This window comes from Rousettus aegyptiacus, unplaced genomic scaffold (assembly GCF_014176215.1).
Source record: "Rousettus aegyptiacus isolate mRouAeg1 unplaced genomic scaffold, mRouAeg1.p scaffold_m13_p_1, whole genome shotgun sequence".
Lineage (NCBI taxonomy): Eukaryota > Metazoa > Chordata > Mammalia > Chiroptera > Pteropodidae > Rousettus > Rousettus aegyptiacus.
Genome location: NW_023416284.1, coordinates 44,097,695 through 44,116,380, shown reverse-complemented (window position 1 = coordinate 44,116,380; position 18,686 = coordinate 44,097,695). Strand labels below are relative to the sequence as shown.

At 39.6% G+C, this 18,686-nt stretch overlaps 1 protein-coding gene and 1 long non-coding RNA gene across 3 annotated transcripts; one reads left to right on the top strand and one right to left on the bottom strand.

The window, feature by feature from the left end:
- Nucleotides 1-6,120: 6,120 nt before the first annotated feature.
- LOC118612874 lies at nucleotides 6,121-9,070 on the bottom strand. Its single transcript, XR_004955208.1, has 2 exons — nucleotides 8,724-9,070; nucleotides 6,121-7,043 (listed from the first exon to the last, which is right to left on the bottom strand). It is a non-coding gene; the product is annotated as an uncharacterized LOC118612874 (long non-coding RNA).
- A 398-nt stretch (nucleotides 9,071-9,468) lies between these two features.
- LOC107517942 lies at nucleotides 9,469-18,324 on the top strand. Of its 2 annotated transcripts, XM_016159134.2 has the most exons (6): nucleotides 9,469-10,001; nucleotides 10,494-10,563; nucleotides 12,042-12,123; nucleotides 12,768-12,820; nucleotides 14,326-14,379; nucleotides 17,424-18,324. In XM_016159134.2, the coding sequence occupies exons 1-6, from the start codon at nucleotides 9,910-9,912 to the stop codon at nucleotides 17,496-17,498; spliced, it is 426 nt and encodes a 141-aa protein (XP_016014620.2). In that variant the 5' UTR covers nucleotides 9,469-9,909; the 3' UTR covers nucleotides 17,499-18,324. The 2 variants fall into 2 exon arrangements, with proteins under 2 accessions (XP_016014620.2, XP_036090729.1); XM_036234836.1 differs by lacking the exons at nucleotides 12,042-12,123; nucleotides 17,424-18,324 and having other exon boundaries at nucleotides 9,469-9,994; nucleotides 14,326-15,309.
- The last annotated feature ends 362 nt before the right edge of the window (nucleotides 18,325-18,686 follow it).

Here is an 18,686-nt window from a genome sequence, read left to right as displayed (position 1 = left end):
TTTATTAATTTATTGATTAAATGACATTTAATTAATGTTAAATAACAAAATAGTTTATAATTTTGTCTGTTATACCTCAAAATGGCTGAAAAAATTTCATTGCAAAGAATCTACAAAAAACTACTAGAACTAATAAGTGTTTAACAAGGTTGTAGGATACAAGAACAATATACAAAAAAATTGTATTTTTATAAACTATTGATAAACAGTTTTAAAATAAATTAAATTAATTCCATTCATAATGACATCAAAATAATACAATACTTAGGAATAAATTTTGCGAAAGTGTGTGCAAATTTGTACACTGAAAACTGCACAAATCTGTGTACTGCAAAATACACAATATTGTTGAGTAAAATTAAAGAGGATTTATAAAAATGGAGAGATATGCAATGTGCATGGGTTGGGAGAATCAATATTGTTAAGGTGGTAATTTCCCCAAATTGATGTATAGATTTAATGTAATACCTATCAAAATGCCAGTAGGCTTTTTTTTGTGTATGAAAATTGACAAGTCATTTCTAGAATTTATATGGAAGTACAAAGAATCTAGAATAGCAAACCAATTTTGAAAGAGAAATACAAAGTCGAGGACTTTATTTGATTTTAAACCACTGCAAAGCTACAATAATCAAGAAACAATAGCATTTAGATGGATAGAAGAGAATAGGGAGTCCAGTAACACACTGTTACACATACACGGTCAATTGATTTTCAAGAAAGGTGTCGAGTAGACCTGAAGTGGGAAAGAATAGTCTTATCAACAATAGGTACTGGGACAACTAGATAAACACCAACAAAAAAATGAAACTCAACCCTTACCTTACATATCCATAACAACTTAAAGAAAACATAAAATGAAATCTTTGTCTGGGATTAGGCAAAGCATTCTTATATATTACACAAAAGGTATGAATAATCAAAGATAAAATCAACAAATTGAACTTTATCAAAATTAAAACTCTTCTCTTCAAAAGACACAATTAAGAAAATGAAAACATTTGCAAAACATATATCTGATAAAGGACTTGAATCCAGAATACATAAAGAACTTTTATAATTCAACTATAAGATAAATAACCCTATATTTGAATAATCACCTCACCAAAGAAGATAAATGGCAAATAAATATATGAAAAGATGGTTAATATCATTAATCATCAGAGAAATGCAAATTCAAACCAAAAGTCGAAACTTCTACATACCTAGATAGCACTACATACATTAGAATGGCCAAAACAAAAAAGACAAAATATTGGAAGATATGGCGAAACACATGCATTGCTAATGGAAATGTAAAATGGGACAGCCACTTTGGAAAACAGTTTGGCACTTTTTAAAAAGTTAAAAACACACTTATCATTTAACAATTAAACCCCTAGGTATCTACCCAAGAGAAATGAAAATGTGTGTCCACATAAAGACTTGCATACAAATATGCATAACAGTACTATTCGTGCTAGCCCCCAAACTGGAAACACTGCCTATCAACTGGCGAATTGATAAACAAAGTGTCGTATAGCTATAGACTGGAATATTACAATAAAAGCATTGCACTAAATGAAAGATGATCGACACTAAAAACTATGTATTGTACGATTCCATTTATATGGAAATTTTAGAAAAGAAAAAACTGTAGAGACAAAAAGATCAGTTGCTGCCCAAGGCTGGGGATGGGAACAGATACGGATTGCAAACAGGCATTTGTGATGTTAAAAGTGTTCTAAAACTGAATTGTGGTGATGGTCGTATAATTATATAAACTTACTAAAATTCAACAAAGTTTACATTTAAAATGGGTGAATTTATGATATCTAAACTAAACCTCTATAAAGGTATTTTAAACAATGGTCCCCTTTGAACTACCTGGTGCCTGCATAATTCTGTGGTAAAATCTTCCTTGAGATCTCTTCTCCACACTCTAATAAGAGACCTGAAGTGGACCATTAATCAAGCAGCTCCAACCTTGGGGGAGGGACCTTCTTTCTTCTGGCAGAGGTTAGAAAGAGAAAACTGACAAATAGGATTACATATAGAAGAGCATGACTAGGATGGTGAAGACCTTAAAATCATATCTCATTCATTCATCATTCTTCTATTAAATACTTTTTGGTTGTTTCTGTGCCAATAAGTGCTATGGCTATAAAACAATAAATATTATGGCAAGATCCTAACTCTCATGGAGCTTATATTCTAGTAGTGTAAAACAGATAATTGATATATGGATGGATGGATTCAGGGCCAATAAATGTGATCACTCACAGTAACTCCTTTGATCATCTTAATTAAACCAAACTTTCCACCTACACTTTAAACCTGTCACCAGGAACCTAAATAGGCCTTTACTATTTCCCAGCTAACATCCTACATCTCCCCAATCCATTCATCTTCCTACACTCTACATTCCTCCATTCACTTTCTGCTAAAGGACTGTTTCACACCTATTCTTCTCTTCTCCCTTGTCTTCACTCTCAGCTGATAATGGTATTTCTTTCCTCATTGAGAAAACTAAAGAATCAGAAGAGAACTTCCAGTCACTCCTACCATATCCACATGTCCATACAGGTGCACCATTTAGACCCTGTCTTATCTCCTGTCAGTCAGGCTGCATTCTCAGTGCTCCTATGTAAAAGATTCCACTTGAGCATTAGATCCCACCCTCTTGCAGACTCAAGAACATAAGACCAGCCAATCTTCTGTCTTTACCCTACATAACAATTTTTTTCTCTACTGGATCATTCCCATTAGTATAGAAACAAATCATTTTGAGTACTTTAAAGACAAACAAAACTCTCCCCTTGACTCTATTTCTCTCATTTGATTACCATCTTAATTCTCTGTAACCTTGTAGCAAAACAGTTGTGTATACCATCTGCCTCTGGTTCCTCTCCTCTTAGTCTCTCTCAAATTCTCTCCAATCCAGCTTTTCTGCTACTACTGATCGGAAACTGGTCTTTTCAAGGTCAAGAAAAGAAACAAAATTAAAACCCTACCTACCACCAAAGAAAATGAATGAGGCAGCCTCAAGTGAAAGAAAAGCTATGTGTGTGCGGGGAGACCCTGAATTCTAGCAGCTGGCTTGAATACCTGTAGCATATAAGTTCCTTAATTTGCCTTCTTTCCCTCCATTCCCTTCTTTCCATATATTTTCCTTATTTTTTTCTGGAACCTACCTCAAGCAGTTGGAATATCAGATCAACTGCTCACCATTTAGGGGAAAACAGAGTAAAACAATATCATAGCAGTGAATAAGAAAGCTTTCATTTATGTTTTATCTTTGAAATCAGTGTGAAACCTCAAAAATCTAAAAGTCTCTTTAACTTAACCAGGAATAATTTAAAAAGTCTGAGAAAGACTTGCCCCCAAACAATATGCCTATTCCAAGATGAATATAGTTGCCTTTGTGGTCATTCTGAGCTACCCTTTATAAAAGGCCTTGCCAGAAATTTTAACATATTAACCTCAGGCAGCTTAGAAAGTCTGGCTGCAGTGGTCTGGTTGCTGATCTTATCAGCAGGGATAACTGTGACTTAACTCACTGAGTTAGCCTCCTTTTGTGAGCAGGCTGGGTCCTACTGGAGACAGTGCGAAATGAGGCAGACATTTGACAATGATCCTGTTCAGTTGGTTAAAGTAGGAAATCTCAGTGAAAACAATGTAGATCAGTGCTTAGTAAAATGCAAGTCATAAACCATTACTGGGTTATGGAATTAATTTGATGGGTTGACCAATTTTTAAAAGACGAACTAGAATGGAAGTTATGCATACTCAGGGTTGACAGAGTTTGTGAGACTTTGGGTTTTAGTTATGTAGAGGTGTGCCCTGGATCATAAAATTAGAATTTTAAAAATTAAAGGCTTTGGTCTAGATTCATTCATAATGCAATAGCCAGTGTGGTTCAATGCACTAATCAAAATTAGAGGACACTGGAAATTTTCCATATTATTTTTTATCACCAGGCATGAGCAGAAAATCCAGAGCACCTTAGAAAGGGCTTCCATATACAAGAGTAGGTGAAGATTTTGAAAAAGAGCCTCTAAACTAAATTACTATCGGAAAGGCAACACTTTTACAAACTTGACCTCATTTTGAGTCTCTTGTCCTTCCTTTGTAGCAAGCAAGACAGAAAGGTGGCAGCATCTGAGGCAGATTTCAATGATCCATCCAGTTTAGGTCAGGAGCCCAGCCAGCAGCTGGGAGAAAGAATCTAGCCCCGTAGCCTTAGTGAGAGATTGGCAAGGGTGAATAATCATGAGTGGGTCCCAGACAAGTAAACTGGGGTTTGGGGCAAAACTCCAGTACCAGGAGGGAGACTGGAAAGGATGACCAGGAACTAGGGCCGAAGCTGTTATTAAATAAGGCACACAGGTGGCCAGGCCCATTTCCATCACATGGATTCCAAACTCCCAGCTACAGAGTTCCAGAACCCCGTAATTGGGTTTTGAAGAAGTAGGAGAGTATGAGGTGGATGAGGAGCAGGATGAAGAGGTTATCAAGCATTTACAAAGGCATGAAGAGAATAGTAGGGGATGGCAAGTTAATCAATCAGACTGGCATGCATAGCATTGCTAGATAAAATACAAGATGCTTACTTACATTTGGATAACAGATATACAATGAATACATTTCAGTTTAAGTATATCAATGCAATATTTGGGACATATTTATACCAAAAAAATTTGTTGTTTATTTGAAGTTTAAATTTAAGTGGGCATCCTGTATTTTTATTTACTAAATCTGGCAAAGTCTACGTTAAGTTTTACAGAGGGTAAAACTGAAGACTTGGCAGAGCAAGATTCCAAAAGGTCTTGTGTGTCATACTTGGCATATTAGAGGAGCCATAGAAGTTTTTAAGCAAGGGAATAATATAATTAGTTTTATATTTTAGAATCATCATTGTAGAAGCCCTTTGAAGAACAAAACAGTTCAAAATGACAGGACCTGAATGACCAGAAAGCTATTTAAATACCCCAGCCTTAAGAACTAAATATAACTCGCTTCACAATTCCACCTAACGTTAGCAAGATTCCCAGGTTCACTTTGGCTGTAGAGATCAAACTATCCTTTCAAGAGCTGCTCTTAGATTCAAAGAACAAAAAACTTTCAGGGTGAGGGATATGTATGTAGGTATGTATGTATTTTACTCTGTCCAAAGCTTGTGTCAGTCATACTTTTTTTTTTTTTGAGCAAGAAAGTCCATAACTTTACTTTGTTTGTATTTCCTCCCACACAAAACCAGAACAAGAACAGAGGTGGACAGGGAAAGGGCTGAAAAATGTTTTTAATCCACATGTTCTTTGGGCTATTCCAGATAGCGCATGAAGCTGAGTGCCAGTTGGAGCAGCTGCAGATCCAACACTAATAGTTGCACACTTCTTGAGGAAGCTGGAAAGATATGTGTATATATCAATCTCCTGCTAGTAAGCTCCATGTCTTGTTCACCATTGCATCCCCAGTACGTAATCAATAAGCATTTGCTGAATGAATTCCTTAAGGGCAGAGTCTATGTTTTCATTATCTTTGTTTCTTTAGCCCCTGATCCAAGGCTGGGAATGTTTCTCAGAAAATAGTTCTTGATTAAAATGGTCTGATTAATTGACAACCAGAAGAAGGGCTTCCTATTAACTACATTTCTCCAACATTACTTCAAAGTACAACCTGGCATATTTTTTCACTCTTGTATTGGACTAGAAAACTGTCTTTAAAAGTTTTAAAGGTAATTTTCCTCATTTACATGAAAATGTGAAGTTTTTTGTTTTGGGTTTTTTCTTGGGCATTTTCCTAACTACTTCCTAAGCTTTGTCACCGCCTAGGTAATAATAAATCTAGATCTTAATTAAATACTTCTCAGATTATCAAAAAGTAGTATAAACCAAGTGCTTGTCTTCAGTCCATCAGTATCGATACAGTAACTTGTATACATGTATTTTCTAAGGCTAAAGTGTTAACTTCTTGAGGGTAGAACCTATTCTTATTTATCTTCAGAGTCACAGAATTTTCACCACTGGTCGGTTTGTTGAATATTCAACAGCAGGAAGCCTTAAAGGGATAGGATAATTCTAGGAAGAACATAGGATAAATAAAAATACAATAAAAAATTAGTATAGTCACTCATTATTAAAGATTATGTTCCAAGTATCATGCTAGGTCTTCACATATATTATTAAATTTCAATAAATTTCAATCCTAAAAACCCCTTTTTGAGCCAGGTGTTATGCTCATTTTATGAGTAAAGAAACTGAGAATCTGAGTGATGAATAACTTGCCCAGGGTGACACAGCTAATAGATTGGCAGAGCTAAGATTAGAAACTGATCCCAAAGCCCATGCTCTCACACACCAGGAATTGTCATTTTTGAAGTGTGTATTGTTGAAATGGAAGATTGTTGGAGTGCTTATAACAGCTTTCTTTAATCAGCAGCTATGTGGTACCTCAGAGGACTAAAGTTTGATCTTCTTCATAATGATGTGTGAGTGCACATATATAGAAGATAAAAGCTATGGTGGTATTTCCTAAATTTTTGAACAGTGTTCCTTTTTACTCTGTTCAGCTTTATATTTAAGGGAGCACATGACTTTATATATAATTAGGTTTCATCTCCACCATGCTGGAAGGTGGTATATACTTAAAGTTATTATCACACTGTTATTGTCTGGGATGAAACATGGACTGTAGATGTTAAGATCAGTAATACCAACTACATGTGTGCCATTCAAAGGAATACGTGCAGTCCATGTTCAGATATTCAATTGCACCTCATTAGTCTGGATGTATATGAATTCATCTGTAACGATCCAGACCCTCCTCTGAGCTGTAAATATAATTGCATCCATCAGTTATTCTCCAGTTGGAAGTATGCACTTTTTGTCCAGATGCTGACATCGTTTCAGCTGCCGTCTTTCAGCCTGCTCAACTGCCAGCCTCCTCAGTAAGTTCACTGCGTTCCAGGAGGAATTGGTCTCATTAAGAATGTGGCCTCTGATAATTTGATTCCAGGATGAGCAAGGTTAAATCACAGCTTCACTTCACCAACCTTTTGGCATCTATGAAAACAAAAGTTAAAGGGCAAGTGATGGTGTAACTAACTAAATTAGAAAGAATTTGAAAAAGAGGAATCAAACATGTTAAAAAAAAAAAAAGAAAAAGTAGGGTCAATGGAGAAAGCACTTGGTTTAAAAAAAAAATTGAGAAAGCAAATTATGTTTTGCTTGGCTCTGTAAATTAGAAGCCTGCCAAAAATGGTCTGCAAAGGTATAAGAACCAAAAAGCATCCCCAGTGTTCTGCCTTCACCAGAAACATGGAAGGAATTTCCTAGAGACGGTCAGGATGGAATTATGAAAAAAATCTTCATCAGGCCTTCATTCGCTCATTCATTGCCAGGCAGGGTAGTTAAACATGGGAGATATAAAATAAACATGGCATGGCCTTCAAAGCTTACCCTCTGCTTCAGGGAGATACATCCACTATATTGCACACTTAAGTGTGAAAGGCGCCAGGAAATAATATTCAAATGATACAGTGGGAGCACAAAGGGAGAGTCCTCAACTTTGTGATTCTAAAAAATCCAATTCATAACAATCATGTACAGCTGTTCAGTGAGATGACAAACTCTCCCAGGGTAAGATGCAGAATCGGAATTAACCGACATATTTGAGTCAAATCTCAAGAAAGGGGGGTTTGAAGAAGCAATCAATTCACACCGGTCCTAAGATGGGAATGATTTAGTAAGTCTTCTCTATTTTAATTTCTAAGATATTAATTTTACAACTGCTGCCATACAATACTAAGCAATTCCCCGCCCTGTACCCATCCATCACCCTCCATCGCCACCAATCTAGAAGAGCTAAGTGAGCAGAGCTCAATCTGAACTCCACTCTTAATATATGTGTGACTCCCATCACACTACTCAGGCCCTCGGTTTCTTTGCCTGTAAAGGGAGGAACCCTGATCGGCTCTAAAGTACATTTCTGCTCTGAATTATGAAATAGAGAAAAGAAACCGGAAAGGAAACTCAAGAGAAACAAAAGTGAAAGTGCCCAGAGGAAATACAGTAGTAAACAAAAGCATAACACCTTATATCTCACTGGAAAACGTGTCAAATACTTTTTTTTTTAAAGCAACCTGAACAAGAGACTTGAGAAAGAATGACATGTCTATCACGCCCTCTGAATGTGAATAAGATCAGTGTAAGAGGAATCCACCTTGCTCTATGGAACTGTTTTTTGTTTTTTTTTTTTTTTTTTTAAGCAATGCTCCCTGATTCTGAACAACTGTCCATTTAAAATTTGTTTCCAAATCAATCAATGCTCGATGAATGTTCCGTTTCCACATAACCACCACCCATGGAACACCACACAAGGGTGTATCTCGATACATGGGTGTATTCGCAAGAGAGAGAAAAGAGGATAGAGACGAAGGGTATTAGATGCTGCTTGGCGTTGCCACGCAGTTATAAACTACAGCATCGAAACAAACTATTTAAAAACTTAGGAAATATGATAGCCTTTACATTTCATCATTTCTCCCCTTAGATGACAGTAAGACCTCTCTGAACGTAACCCAGAACGGTACACGCGCCTGGGAGCGAGAGCGCAAGCTGTGGGGTGGACCGGCAAGTGGAAGCGGCCAGAGGGACCAGTCTGACAGCTTCGCGGAGCGTCTGCGGCGGGGGTGGGACAGGGACAGGCAACCGCCATGGCTAGAGAGTGTGATCGACACCCACCGAGGGTCACCGGGATCCCTAGGTCGGAGAATGTTCCCTGTCCGCAGCGGTAATCTCTCTTCACGGAGCCAAAAAGGGAAGGGTGCGCGCGCGCGCGCACACACTCCACACACACACATCCTTCCGCTGGAGTTGTGTCTCGTCTCCCTTTTGTTTTTCTCCCTTCCTAGTCATGAGACCCGGAAGTTTTTTGTTTTTGTTTTTGTTTTTATAATCTTGTCCCCCTCCCTTTTCTAACCGCTCACTCCTACCCCCAATCTATCACATGGCAGAGATAGACTAAAAACAGAAAAATGGCGACGGTCACGTTGTGGCGAGCCTTGCTGCGTCATTAGATAATCCTCATGCAAATAGCGGGAAGAACAAAGGAAGGGGGGCCCGGGACCCCCGGGGCGCAGGTGGGGTGGGGGTGGGGGTGGAGGTGGCGGGCCGGGCGCGGGGGCGACGGCGCGTGCGGGGGCCGGGCGCGTGCGGGGGGCGTACGGCCGCGGGGCTCCGCGCCGCCGAGCGTCTACGTCCGTGTGCGCGCCCGTGCGCCGCCGGGGCGCGAAGCCGTGGGCGCCGGGGCCCGCCCGGGGGCGCGGGAAGCCGCGGGGGCGAACAGAGCGGCTCGGGAGGCTGGTCGCGGCGCGCGCACACGCACACGCAGCGCGAGGCTCGGCCGGTTCGAGGCCCGCGCTGGGGGCGGGCCGGGGGCGGGGCGGCCGGGCGGCGGCGAGGGCCGAGGGCGCGCCGCTGCCCGGCTTCGGCCGCCGGGGGGACCGTATGCGGCTCTCGCTGCCTCGGGCTGGGCAGCGTGGCGCAGGGGCGGCGGCGCTGGGTGAGACAGGGGTTTCACACTCCCGCACGGACTTGGAGCGTGTTGCTGGACTGGGTTTGTTGTTGTTGGGGTGTGTTTTTATTTTCTGCAAAGGAGAGGGGGTGACCTCGCCCGTGGGCATTTCCGCGGTTTCCCTTTGGCTCTCGCTGGGTGTCAGGCGCTGCGCAGGATGGACGAGGGCGCGGGTGGCCCCTCGGCGCCCCGCTCCGGCCCACCCAGAGGGGGAGCGGCGTGGAGGGGCGGGGCGGGGTGTGTGTATAAATGTTGCGCACTCGCTTTTTCCCCACCCCCGCCTTCTCCTATGGTGCTGGCGTGAGTCCCTCGCGGTCCGGCGGCGACTGTAAATAGAGCCTGGATGTTGTTTACATGAAGGATCCGGCGGGAGGAGTCTGCGAGGAGGAGGAGGAGGGAGGGAGGAGAGAGGAAGACCGGAGTCCCCGCGGCGGCGGCGGTACGGGGTGAGGGTGAGCCCCGCGCGGTGTCCGGGCACCGGGCGCTACCACGAGGCTGGGACGCTGGACCCTGGGGTAGGAGGGATAATTGGCGTGGGGCCGGGAGATGGAGGTCTGTCAGAATGGCATTTTTAGCTTGCAACCTGCCACGCAGATTCTCCCTGGCCAGAGGGGAGGGGGTGTGTGTAGGGAGGGCGGGGAAGCCTCGATTACTCCGCACGTTCATTCTCTCATCCCCAGTCTTTTCCCGTTTCTCTCCGGGTTCACCTGTTTATTTTCATCAACCAGAGCTTGCAGTTTTTTATTTAGGTATGAGAGGCAGTTTCTTTTATTAGAAACATTATTGGGGAGGGGGGTGCATTGCTGTAATTTATGCCGATCCAGGTCGGTTTTCAAGAAGGGGGAGGGGACTTGGCCGAGACCGCCTGCTCTTGGCCTTAGCTGACCCCAGGGCTTATCCCCGCCTTCTCGGGCCAAGGAATCCTTTCCTTCCTTCAGCTACCGCATGCCTGCAGCCACCTTCTCAGAGAATGACCACACCTGTGCTTATTCCCGCTTTGGAGGAGAGGTGAGCCGAGAAACCAGGGAATCCTCTCTTGCCCATAGTTCCTAGCTAACCCCGCATTCCAGAATTAGCCAGAAAGTGCTGCTTTCACCTTCTGATTGCACTGGGCACCGGCAACTTGTGGCCTATAAATGTGTTGGTATTTTCTCTTCTGGACCTGCACCTCGCTAACCAGCAACAGACTGGTTTAAATGGAGAGACAGAGGTGACCCCCTTGGTCCAGTGTCTTTTATTTATTCCCAACTGGGTGTTTTAATAGAATCATCAGCTGTCCCTCTACAGCCCCCTTCTTTCTTTTCCTAAGAGCTTAGCCCAGATTCAGGCCTAAGCAGCCTCTGGCTCTTTCTCTGGGCCCCACCCTGGCCCCTCTTCCTTCTCCAGAGCCAAACAAGCCTTCCAAAACAGAAGGCACACCCAGCCCTAAATCTTAACCATCCAAAAGGGAGGAGAAACGGTGGAAGAGAAGAGACCCAAAGGTCTCCTTTCTGTCTTGAATATCCCCAACAGAATTTATTCCTTAAAGCCTCCTATATTTATGATCCCTTTATTTTTATTACCAACTGTCCCTTCCACCCTCTTTGCTCCTAGTCCTTGATATTTGGGGAGATGGGCATGATGGGTGGAGAAAGAGGTGGTCACCCTTCTTCCCTAGAATGAGGATTTTTCTTTTCCCCGGTCTTTTCGTTTCTGAGATGCTTAAAGAGTAAAATACATAAATATGTTTGCGTGCTTATTTGAACTTGTTTTCTTGCTGGCTAATAAGTAGCTGAGAGTCAAAAGGGAGGGAGGTATTCTCCCCAGTATCTACTATCTGAGCATCCCCAGAGTAGCCAGAGAAGACCCTCTGTAAAAGCCAGCAGTCTCCCTTCCATGACATCACCCCCTAAGCCCTTCCAACTTTAGCTTCAGAACAGGAAGAAAGCTCAAAATAGAACTACCTTAGGAATTCAGCTCCTTTAGAAGATCAACTTTTAAACCAGCTGCAGGAGGAATACTGACCTTTGACATAGGGAGAGAAAGCTGTAGTGTTTGTAATTGGTTTCTTTGGGGAAGTGGGGGAATACTTACTCATGTATATTCAGAAAAGCTTTCCTCAAGATAACTTGGGTACCTAGACCAATGCATGATTAATAGGATGATTCAAGATTCATTTATTGAATTATTCATATGTTTCGGTATGTCAACAATAACAAGCACTGTTCAGAATGAATTGAAGAGGGGCTCCTGGAATGTGGGCTAGAGAGTCTGCTAGATATGGAGGAGGTTGGGGTTGGGGGGCGGGGAGGCTAGGAGGGAGCACTTGAGGAAAGCAAAGAATCCAGGGATGCAGTGACAGCTGCTGTGAGTATGGAAGTTGAGAGGCTCATTATTAACAATGGCCATAACTTTTGCAGTGTGATTAATATCCTGGACAAGGATGTAATGATGTCAGACTTTTCTACCTTTACCTTGGAAATTAACTCTATATCTTTGAAATTTAGTGTCTCCATTCTTTTCCTGAATTGAGATGTGCCTTCCTCTCTGAGCTACAGGAGTTGTTCAGTCTTTGGAAAAAGCTGCTTAGTAAGTGATCATCACTGAAGTATTGACAATTTAAGAATTAGTAGTGGGGCAGAAAATACTTGGCATAATTTGAGCATCTGATGGATGCTGTAGAAGGACTTGCTGTTGAAGGGGTAACATCTTTTCATCTGGCTCAGGTTTAAAAAGATCCTAGTGGCAGAAACAGAATTGTCCCTACCTGTTTTAATACAGTAGCCACTAGATATGGAGGAGGTTGGCTATCAAGCACCTGAAATCTGGTTATAGTGATGAGCTGAATTTCAACTTCTATTTAATTCTTAAAATTTGATACTTGATTCAGGTATTAAAAAACTTAATTTTTATGTTTGGAAACAACATGGGCACATGCATGTATTTTTAAACTGTAAATTTTATACAATCCAAATACAGATTACGTATTTCTGATGAAATTGAATCTTCAAATTGAGATATAAGTGTAAAATATGCTTTAGATTTCAAAGACTTGGTACCAAAAAAGTGAACTATCCCATGAATAGTTTTTATATTGATTATGTGTTCAAATGATAATATTTGGGATATGTTGAGTTAAATATGTTAAAGTTAATTTTACCCTTATTTTTTAAAATATAGCTCCTAGAATATTTAAAGTTATATATGTAACTTGCATTTTATTTCTATTCAAGGGTCCTGGCCTATAACATCTCTCCTTTTGGTCCATGGATTAATTTCAAAGGAGGTACTGCATGAAATAGTTATTTCATGTTTGTCAGCCATCTCCTTTCCCCTATTTTTTTCCATGTGGAGATTTGGGGACCGTGCCCCCCCCCCCCACCAAAGTTACTATTAACAGTATGTGAGACCTAATAGTGACTGCTTTGCAGATTTCTGTGCAGGAGGTATGCATACTCAGGTCAATAAAAATGTGTAGGATACTAGAAGGGCTAGTGGCATGGGAGAATTTAGGTACCCACACATCTGACTGTAGCTGCTTTTTTAAAAGGTTTCTGGGCATGCCAGAATATATCTCAACAGTGCGTGGCACAGTAACAATTGTGACACCTGGTGGTATCTTAGTGATTCCACTCACCACTCACCTTTGTTTATTTTCTACCCCACCTCCTATCATAGCTCCACTGAGCCCAGAAGGTTGCTGACCCCTTTCCTCTTACCAAAAAAAAAATAAAAATAAAAATATTTTTTTAATGCTGACCTGAATAAAGAAAAATAGTGCTGGGTTTGGGAGTTGGTTTTGTCTAATGAGATTCAATAGTGGCATTGGAAGGGACTTAGGGGCTATTTAGTACTATCCTGTCATTTTATTCATGACACACTGTCAAGTACCTTGCCTAAGATGGTACTGACAGAGGCTGGAATTAAACATGCACTTTTATTGATAACCTATTTACAGAATCCTGGGATATGAAAAGGCTCATCAATTAATGAAATGTTTGTTGAGCTTACACTTCGTGGGAAGAAAGACTGTGACTAGTTGTGAAGGATCATGAAGAAAACAGTCTCTGACTTTAGGAACAATACTGTTAATTTGAAGAAATAAGATGTAAACAGTATCAAATTGAATCACAGTATGAGATGTAGCACTTAATGATTGCAACACTGGCATCTGTTAAAAGTAGAAATGTGTTCATTTTATAGATGTAGAAGTAGAGGCTCTGAGAATGGTGCAGGAATGAGGAATGTAATTGTGTTTTTGGAACAGCTCACAGCTCGAATTGGAGGTCAGTGCAAGTCTTTGGTATTGCCCCCTTTAGCTGTCTATTAAGGGAATTTGAGAATTTAAGATTCAGCATTTTTAAGTGGTACTGCTACAGTAATGAGGAAATCATAGATTAGTTGGTGACAGTCATGGTTTTTAGAGATAATTAGGTAGGTAGGGGTGGATCATTTTGACTAGTTATTCTAAAAGGGTATGTAATATAGAGGCGAAATCAGAATAAGACTGATTTGTGAGCAGATTATAAAATCTAACATCTGGGGGGAAGGAAATTAAATCTAGAGCAAAAGCAGAAAGTAAAATAATGGAGTAGACAGTTGGACTAAAAGTATTTATGGTGAAAGTACGTATAAGGAGGAAAGGCCCATATAACAGAATTTATGGGTCGGTCCATTTGTAAATTTTTAGTCTCCTGGAGCCTCGTTAGACTAAAATCCTGGTCATCATGAGCAAGAAAGCTTGTTCCTCTTCCTATCTCTACATTATTGTGTATATGCTTTCTATGATAGGTCTTTTCCTCCAGATGGACCTGCAAGTGTTATACAGCATGGGACTGTTTAGAGGTCAGTGCTTGAAGTGCATAAAACTATGGCACCCCCTTTATAATAACTCTCAGTTAATGCTTCTCTGTGAGAGTCGGGGTAAACTTTGCACGAAGCAGTGCTCCTTGGCTTTTCTTTGCCTTTTTAGCCAGTTTCTTTCTTCTTTAAAAAAAAGACCTGTAAACTGCTCCCCCCCACACACGTTTCCTACTAAACTTTGGCATGTTAGTTTTTAAACACTCTTTAATATAGCAAAGCTTTGCAATAAATTGATATACATCCTATGTGTCTCTGACAAAGCAGTAGTTGACATTTGAGCATCTTTTGTTGACAGTACATACTTCAAACATCATAGTTTGGTCAAATTTGCACATTTTTTAATGTTGCAGAGTTAGAGTATGGATTTCACATTGGGAAAAAAAATCCCCTCAGTTAAAAAATCGATGGATTTAAATTTGAAAACCTTTTTAAACTTTTAGTTTAAAAGTATTTTCAAATATTTTGCATTGCCAGCAGCTTATTAATACCTCTAGTTATTTCATGTATAATCAGATTACTTAATGGTTCAAAATCATTGTATTTCCATTTTCAGTCCATAGGTAAGAAGGACGTGACATGTTTTCAGTGTGTGTTTGTACTCCACAAGATTTAAAAGCAAGTTCTTCAGTATACCAGTTTGCCAAAGATAATCAGTTTTCTACATAATATTTGTTTCATGCATCATGAAGAAATTGTTCTCAGCTGTATTATTTTTATTAAAGAAAAACAATTTAAAATCAATCACTTGAGGAAAGCATTTTATACTACTGTTTTCCCCTCTCTTGCTTTACAATATACTTTCATATTGTAGCATGAGCACCTGTAATCACTTGTTTTAAAATTAAAACAATTCTGTTTTTATAAAAAAAAAATCTTTGAAAAAAAATGTTTCTGATAGTTTTTTAAAATTACACATTTGTGTATTTTTAGGAAGAAACAACTCACATTTTTAATTAGTATTTATAAAATACAGTTCTGAAAACCCACATTTTTCTTGAAATGGCTTTAGAATTCTGAGAGTATTAATCTAAGTAACTTCACAGAATAATGACAATTCCTTTTTTTTATTACTTGATCTCTTGGCTCCCTTCCCCAAGTATAGATAGAAAAAAAATGAAATGAGAGAAAAATTAAGGAAATAAAGAGAATATACTTACTGTATCAGAAAGGTTTAGTCGTCTGGCTAATAGAGTGAATTTCAACTTTGTAATGTATTACAAACATTAAGTTCATCTTTGTATATTTTATTCTTAGACATTCAGTTGTACTAGTATTCAGTCTTGGTGAAGAACAGTTTGATAACTTACAATATATCAGTGTTATTTATTTGTTCTTACGCTTATCTGCCCTCCAGCATCTCAGGGAAGTATTCATCTTTTCCAAAGCTGACAGAACCTGTGGCCCGAAAATGTTAGGTGGTAATCTTTTAATCCTTTTTGATGGATCAGCTATCTTAAATTGTATCCTCAAATAATCACGATAGCTTTGTTCATTTAACAGATGTTTATAATTTTGGTGAAAATGCAACTATTTCCAGGAACCTCAGATTATGGGTTCCAACTCTAAAAAAAAGAAATCATCATTGCCCTCTTGTGTTTCAACTTTGTATTACATCATTTGGCTAAGACCTAGGCAATGGATAACCTCTTTAACTTTTAAATATTTTTGTTCTTTAGAGAATGTTATTTTAATTTGTATATAAGTAGAGTATTTCATTGGATATTACTTTTCTGAAGGTAAGGTCAGTTTCATAGTGCGTAAAGTTAATAATGGAGCTAGAGTCATTGTACCCTTTCTGACTTCTGCTGATCTGAAGAATTGATTTATCTCTGACTTATTTGAAATACAGTGCTAATATCGAATTTGCATATAATGAGTCTTTGAAACTGAGCAAATGCCTAATTGAAAACATAATTATTTTTCAAATATCTGTCAAGTTTCACTCATATTGAAATAACTTGAGAACTTAGACTGACATGGAAAAAAACTGAGTGAATCATGCTTTTAATAAGTTGGTATTCTTAAGCATGAATTCCAATTTCAGAATCTTTTTGTACTTTTTATTAAAAATAAGAATCATCCCTGAAATGACTTCAGGGTACATCTCAAAGGTACAGGTAATTGCAAAGGAAGTGCTGTGTATGTTGATTTTTTGAAAAGGCATTCCAAAGGTTGTCAATGATTCTTGCACTACCGTAACTGTAGAATTAACATTAACTTTAGTGAAAAACACCCTGCAGGTGTGCTAAATACATAATCATCATCAGTGCCATCAATTCGAGTACATTCTTAGCACTCTGAGCAAGAACAAGTCATTTTCTGCTATGTGCATCTCAAAGCATAAAACCCCCACTAGTTTCTGCATCATCATCTGAGATTAAAAAAAAAACACAAAATCTTAAGCAAAAAGTGTTTTCAGAAATCCTTCTGAAAAGAAGGATTTGTGTCAACCAGTTGATAGAGTTGGATGGAGAGAAACAAATTTCAGGGTTCAATGTTTAGACATGGAGCTGAGCCCTGGTTCACCATAACTCAGGGTATATTCTCAGGTAAATCACCTAACCTCTCTTAGGTTTTTATTTCCTATTTGTAAAACGGACTAATGATATCCTATTTCCAGAATCCTTTTTTGATGACTTAGTGAATAGTTCATTGACAGCCCCATAGGATTCTTATAGAAAGCCAAATGAGAGAGCACATAGAAAATTATTGAATGTTAGGCAGATGTGACATATTGCCATGTTTGATCAGGAGCACTTTGAGAACAGGGACTGTGTCTTATTTATCTTAATTTCCTGAGCATCTAGAAGAGATTTTGGAACATAGTAGTCTTATCAATAAATATTTATTGCATGAATGATTGAGGTCAGGGGAATAGAGTCAGCGAATCCAGGCATGGAAGAAATACACTGTAAAACATACCTGGAAAGCTTACTGCATAACTGTGTGGTTGCTCATTAATATATATAAATCATGTGTTCATCTTTCATTCTATTGTAATTCAGCTGGGCTTCTTAATATTTCAGCATCACCACTTGCTGGGCTGTGACCTCATTCTTTTTCTGCTTCTCCACATCTCGAACCAGAAGGGGATCTTTTAGTCTTTCACTTCATGGGGAGCCTTCGGAGGGAGCCATGCAGTCACCCGGAAAGGATGCCGCCAGCCAACACAGTGACTGACAGGCTGCCCTGGCTCAGTTATCACAGTGCTGATGCTGTCCATTCTAAAGGTACAGTACTGTGATAACTGAAGGATGGCAGCCATCTTGCCTTCCATCAAAGGAGTCCCATCGTGCCCAGGAAGGAAGACAGAAGATGAAAGAAGCATGCAAAACAGGCACGGGGACCCAGAAACGTTCTTACCCTGTTCTTGTAGTGCACCTTCCTTAGAGCATAAGGAATATTATTTCATCTATGTTTGCCTTATTTTTTAATGCAGGAATAAAGAGGAATTGGGTAGTTGTTTGCACAGTAGCATGAAGACTTGTACCAGCAGACATATATTAAGATCTTTGGAACTTCTGAGAGACCGATATGAGATAAGTGCTAAATGTGAAGTCATATTTCTGGAGTGGTGTTTAAGAGAAATTTGTGCCATTTTTGTAAATGTAAAAGGTACCCTGATGGGAGTAGCTTGGCCCTTGTCAATATTAGATGTTCAAAATGAAATTCAACTTAAACAGGGAGAAAAAAGCCCTACAAGTTGAACAGTATTGATATAATTGCATGAATGTTATGTCTTTGTGTTCAAAAAATGTATAGGGATATTGCATGTTTCTTTCAGGAACATAGAAAATGTTTGAAATCTGGTAATTCAAAAAAAATACTTGTTGAATGCCCATGTTATTGCAGTTTGTGTCACCTGTACACGAAAATGTGAATAGTTTTATCATCTTATTAAGGACCATCCTGCAGTGCCATATAAAAAAAAAAAAATTTTAGGGATATGAAGCTATAAATACCAAACCAACAGAAAGTTTGCATAAAAGACTAGGAAATTTTACAAAGCCCGCATCTTCACCCTGCATCCTGCTCTAGAGAGCATTGTTGGGGTGGGGTTATTGGAGAAGCCATGGTTTCCCTATCCCTCCTCCCTCAAGACTTCTAAGGAAGCTGTACACATGGAATAACAGCAGATGAGAATCAAAGCACATTTAAAGGGTTAGATCATAGTCTGCTGCAAGGCTCGGGTAATTTTATGTATTTTAGGCTCAATGCCTAAACAGGGACCTCTTACCTTTTCCTAGGCTCATGTCTTTTTGGGAACCTTAGTACCATGGATGGCTGAC

Excerpts from the sequence above, each read along its gene's own strand:
- LOC107517942 (XM_036234836.1), top strand. The coding sequence starts at position 9,910 with ATGAAGGATCCGGCGGGAGGAGTCTGCGAGGAGGAGGAGGAGGGAGGG. Across the intron at positions 9,995-10,493 it reads GAGTCCCCGCGGCGGCGGCG|CTACCGCATGCCTGCAGCCA; the intron begins GTACGGGGTGAG and ends TCCTTCCTTCAG. Across the intron at positions 12,821-14,325 it reads ATGGATTAATTTCAAAGGAG|GTCTTTTCCTCCAGATGGAC; the intron begins GTACTGCATGAA and ends TTTCTATGATAG.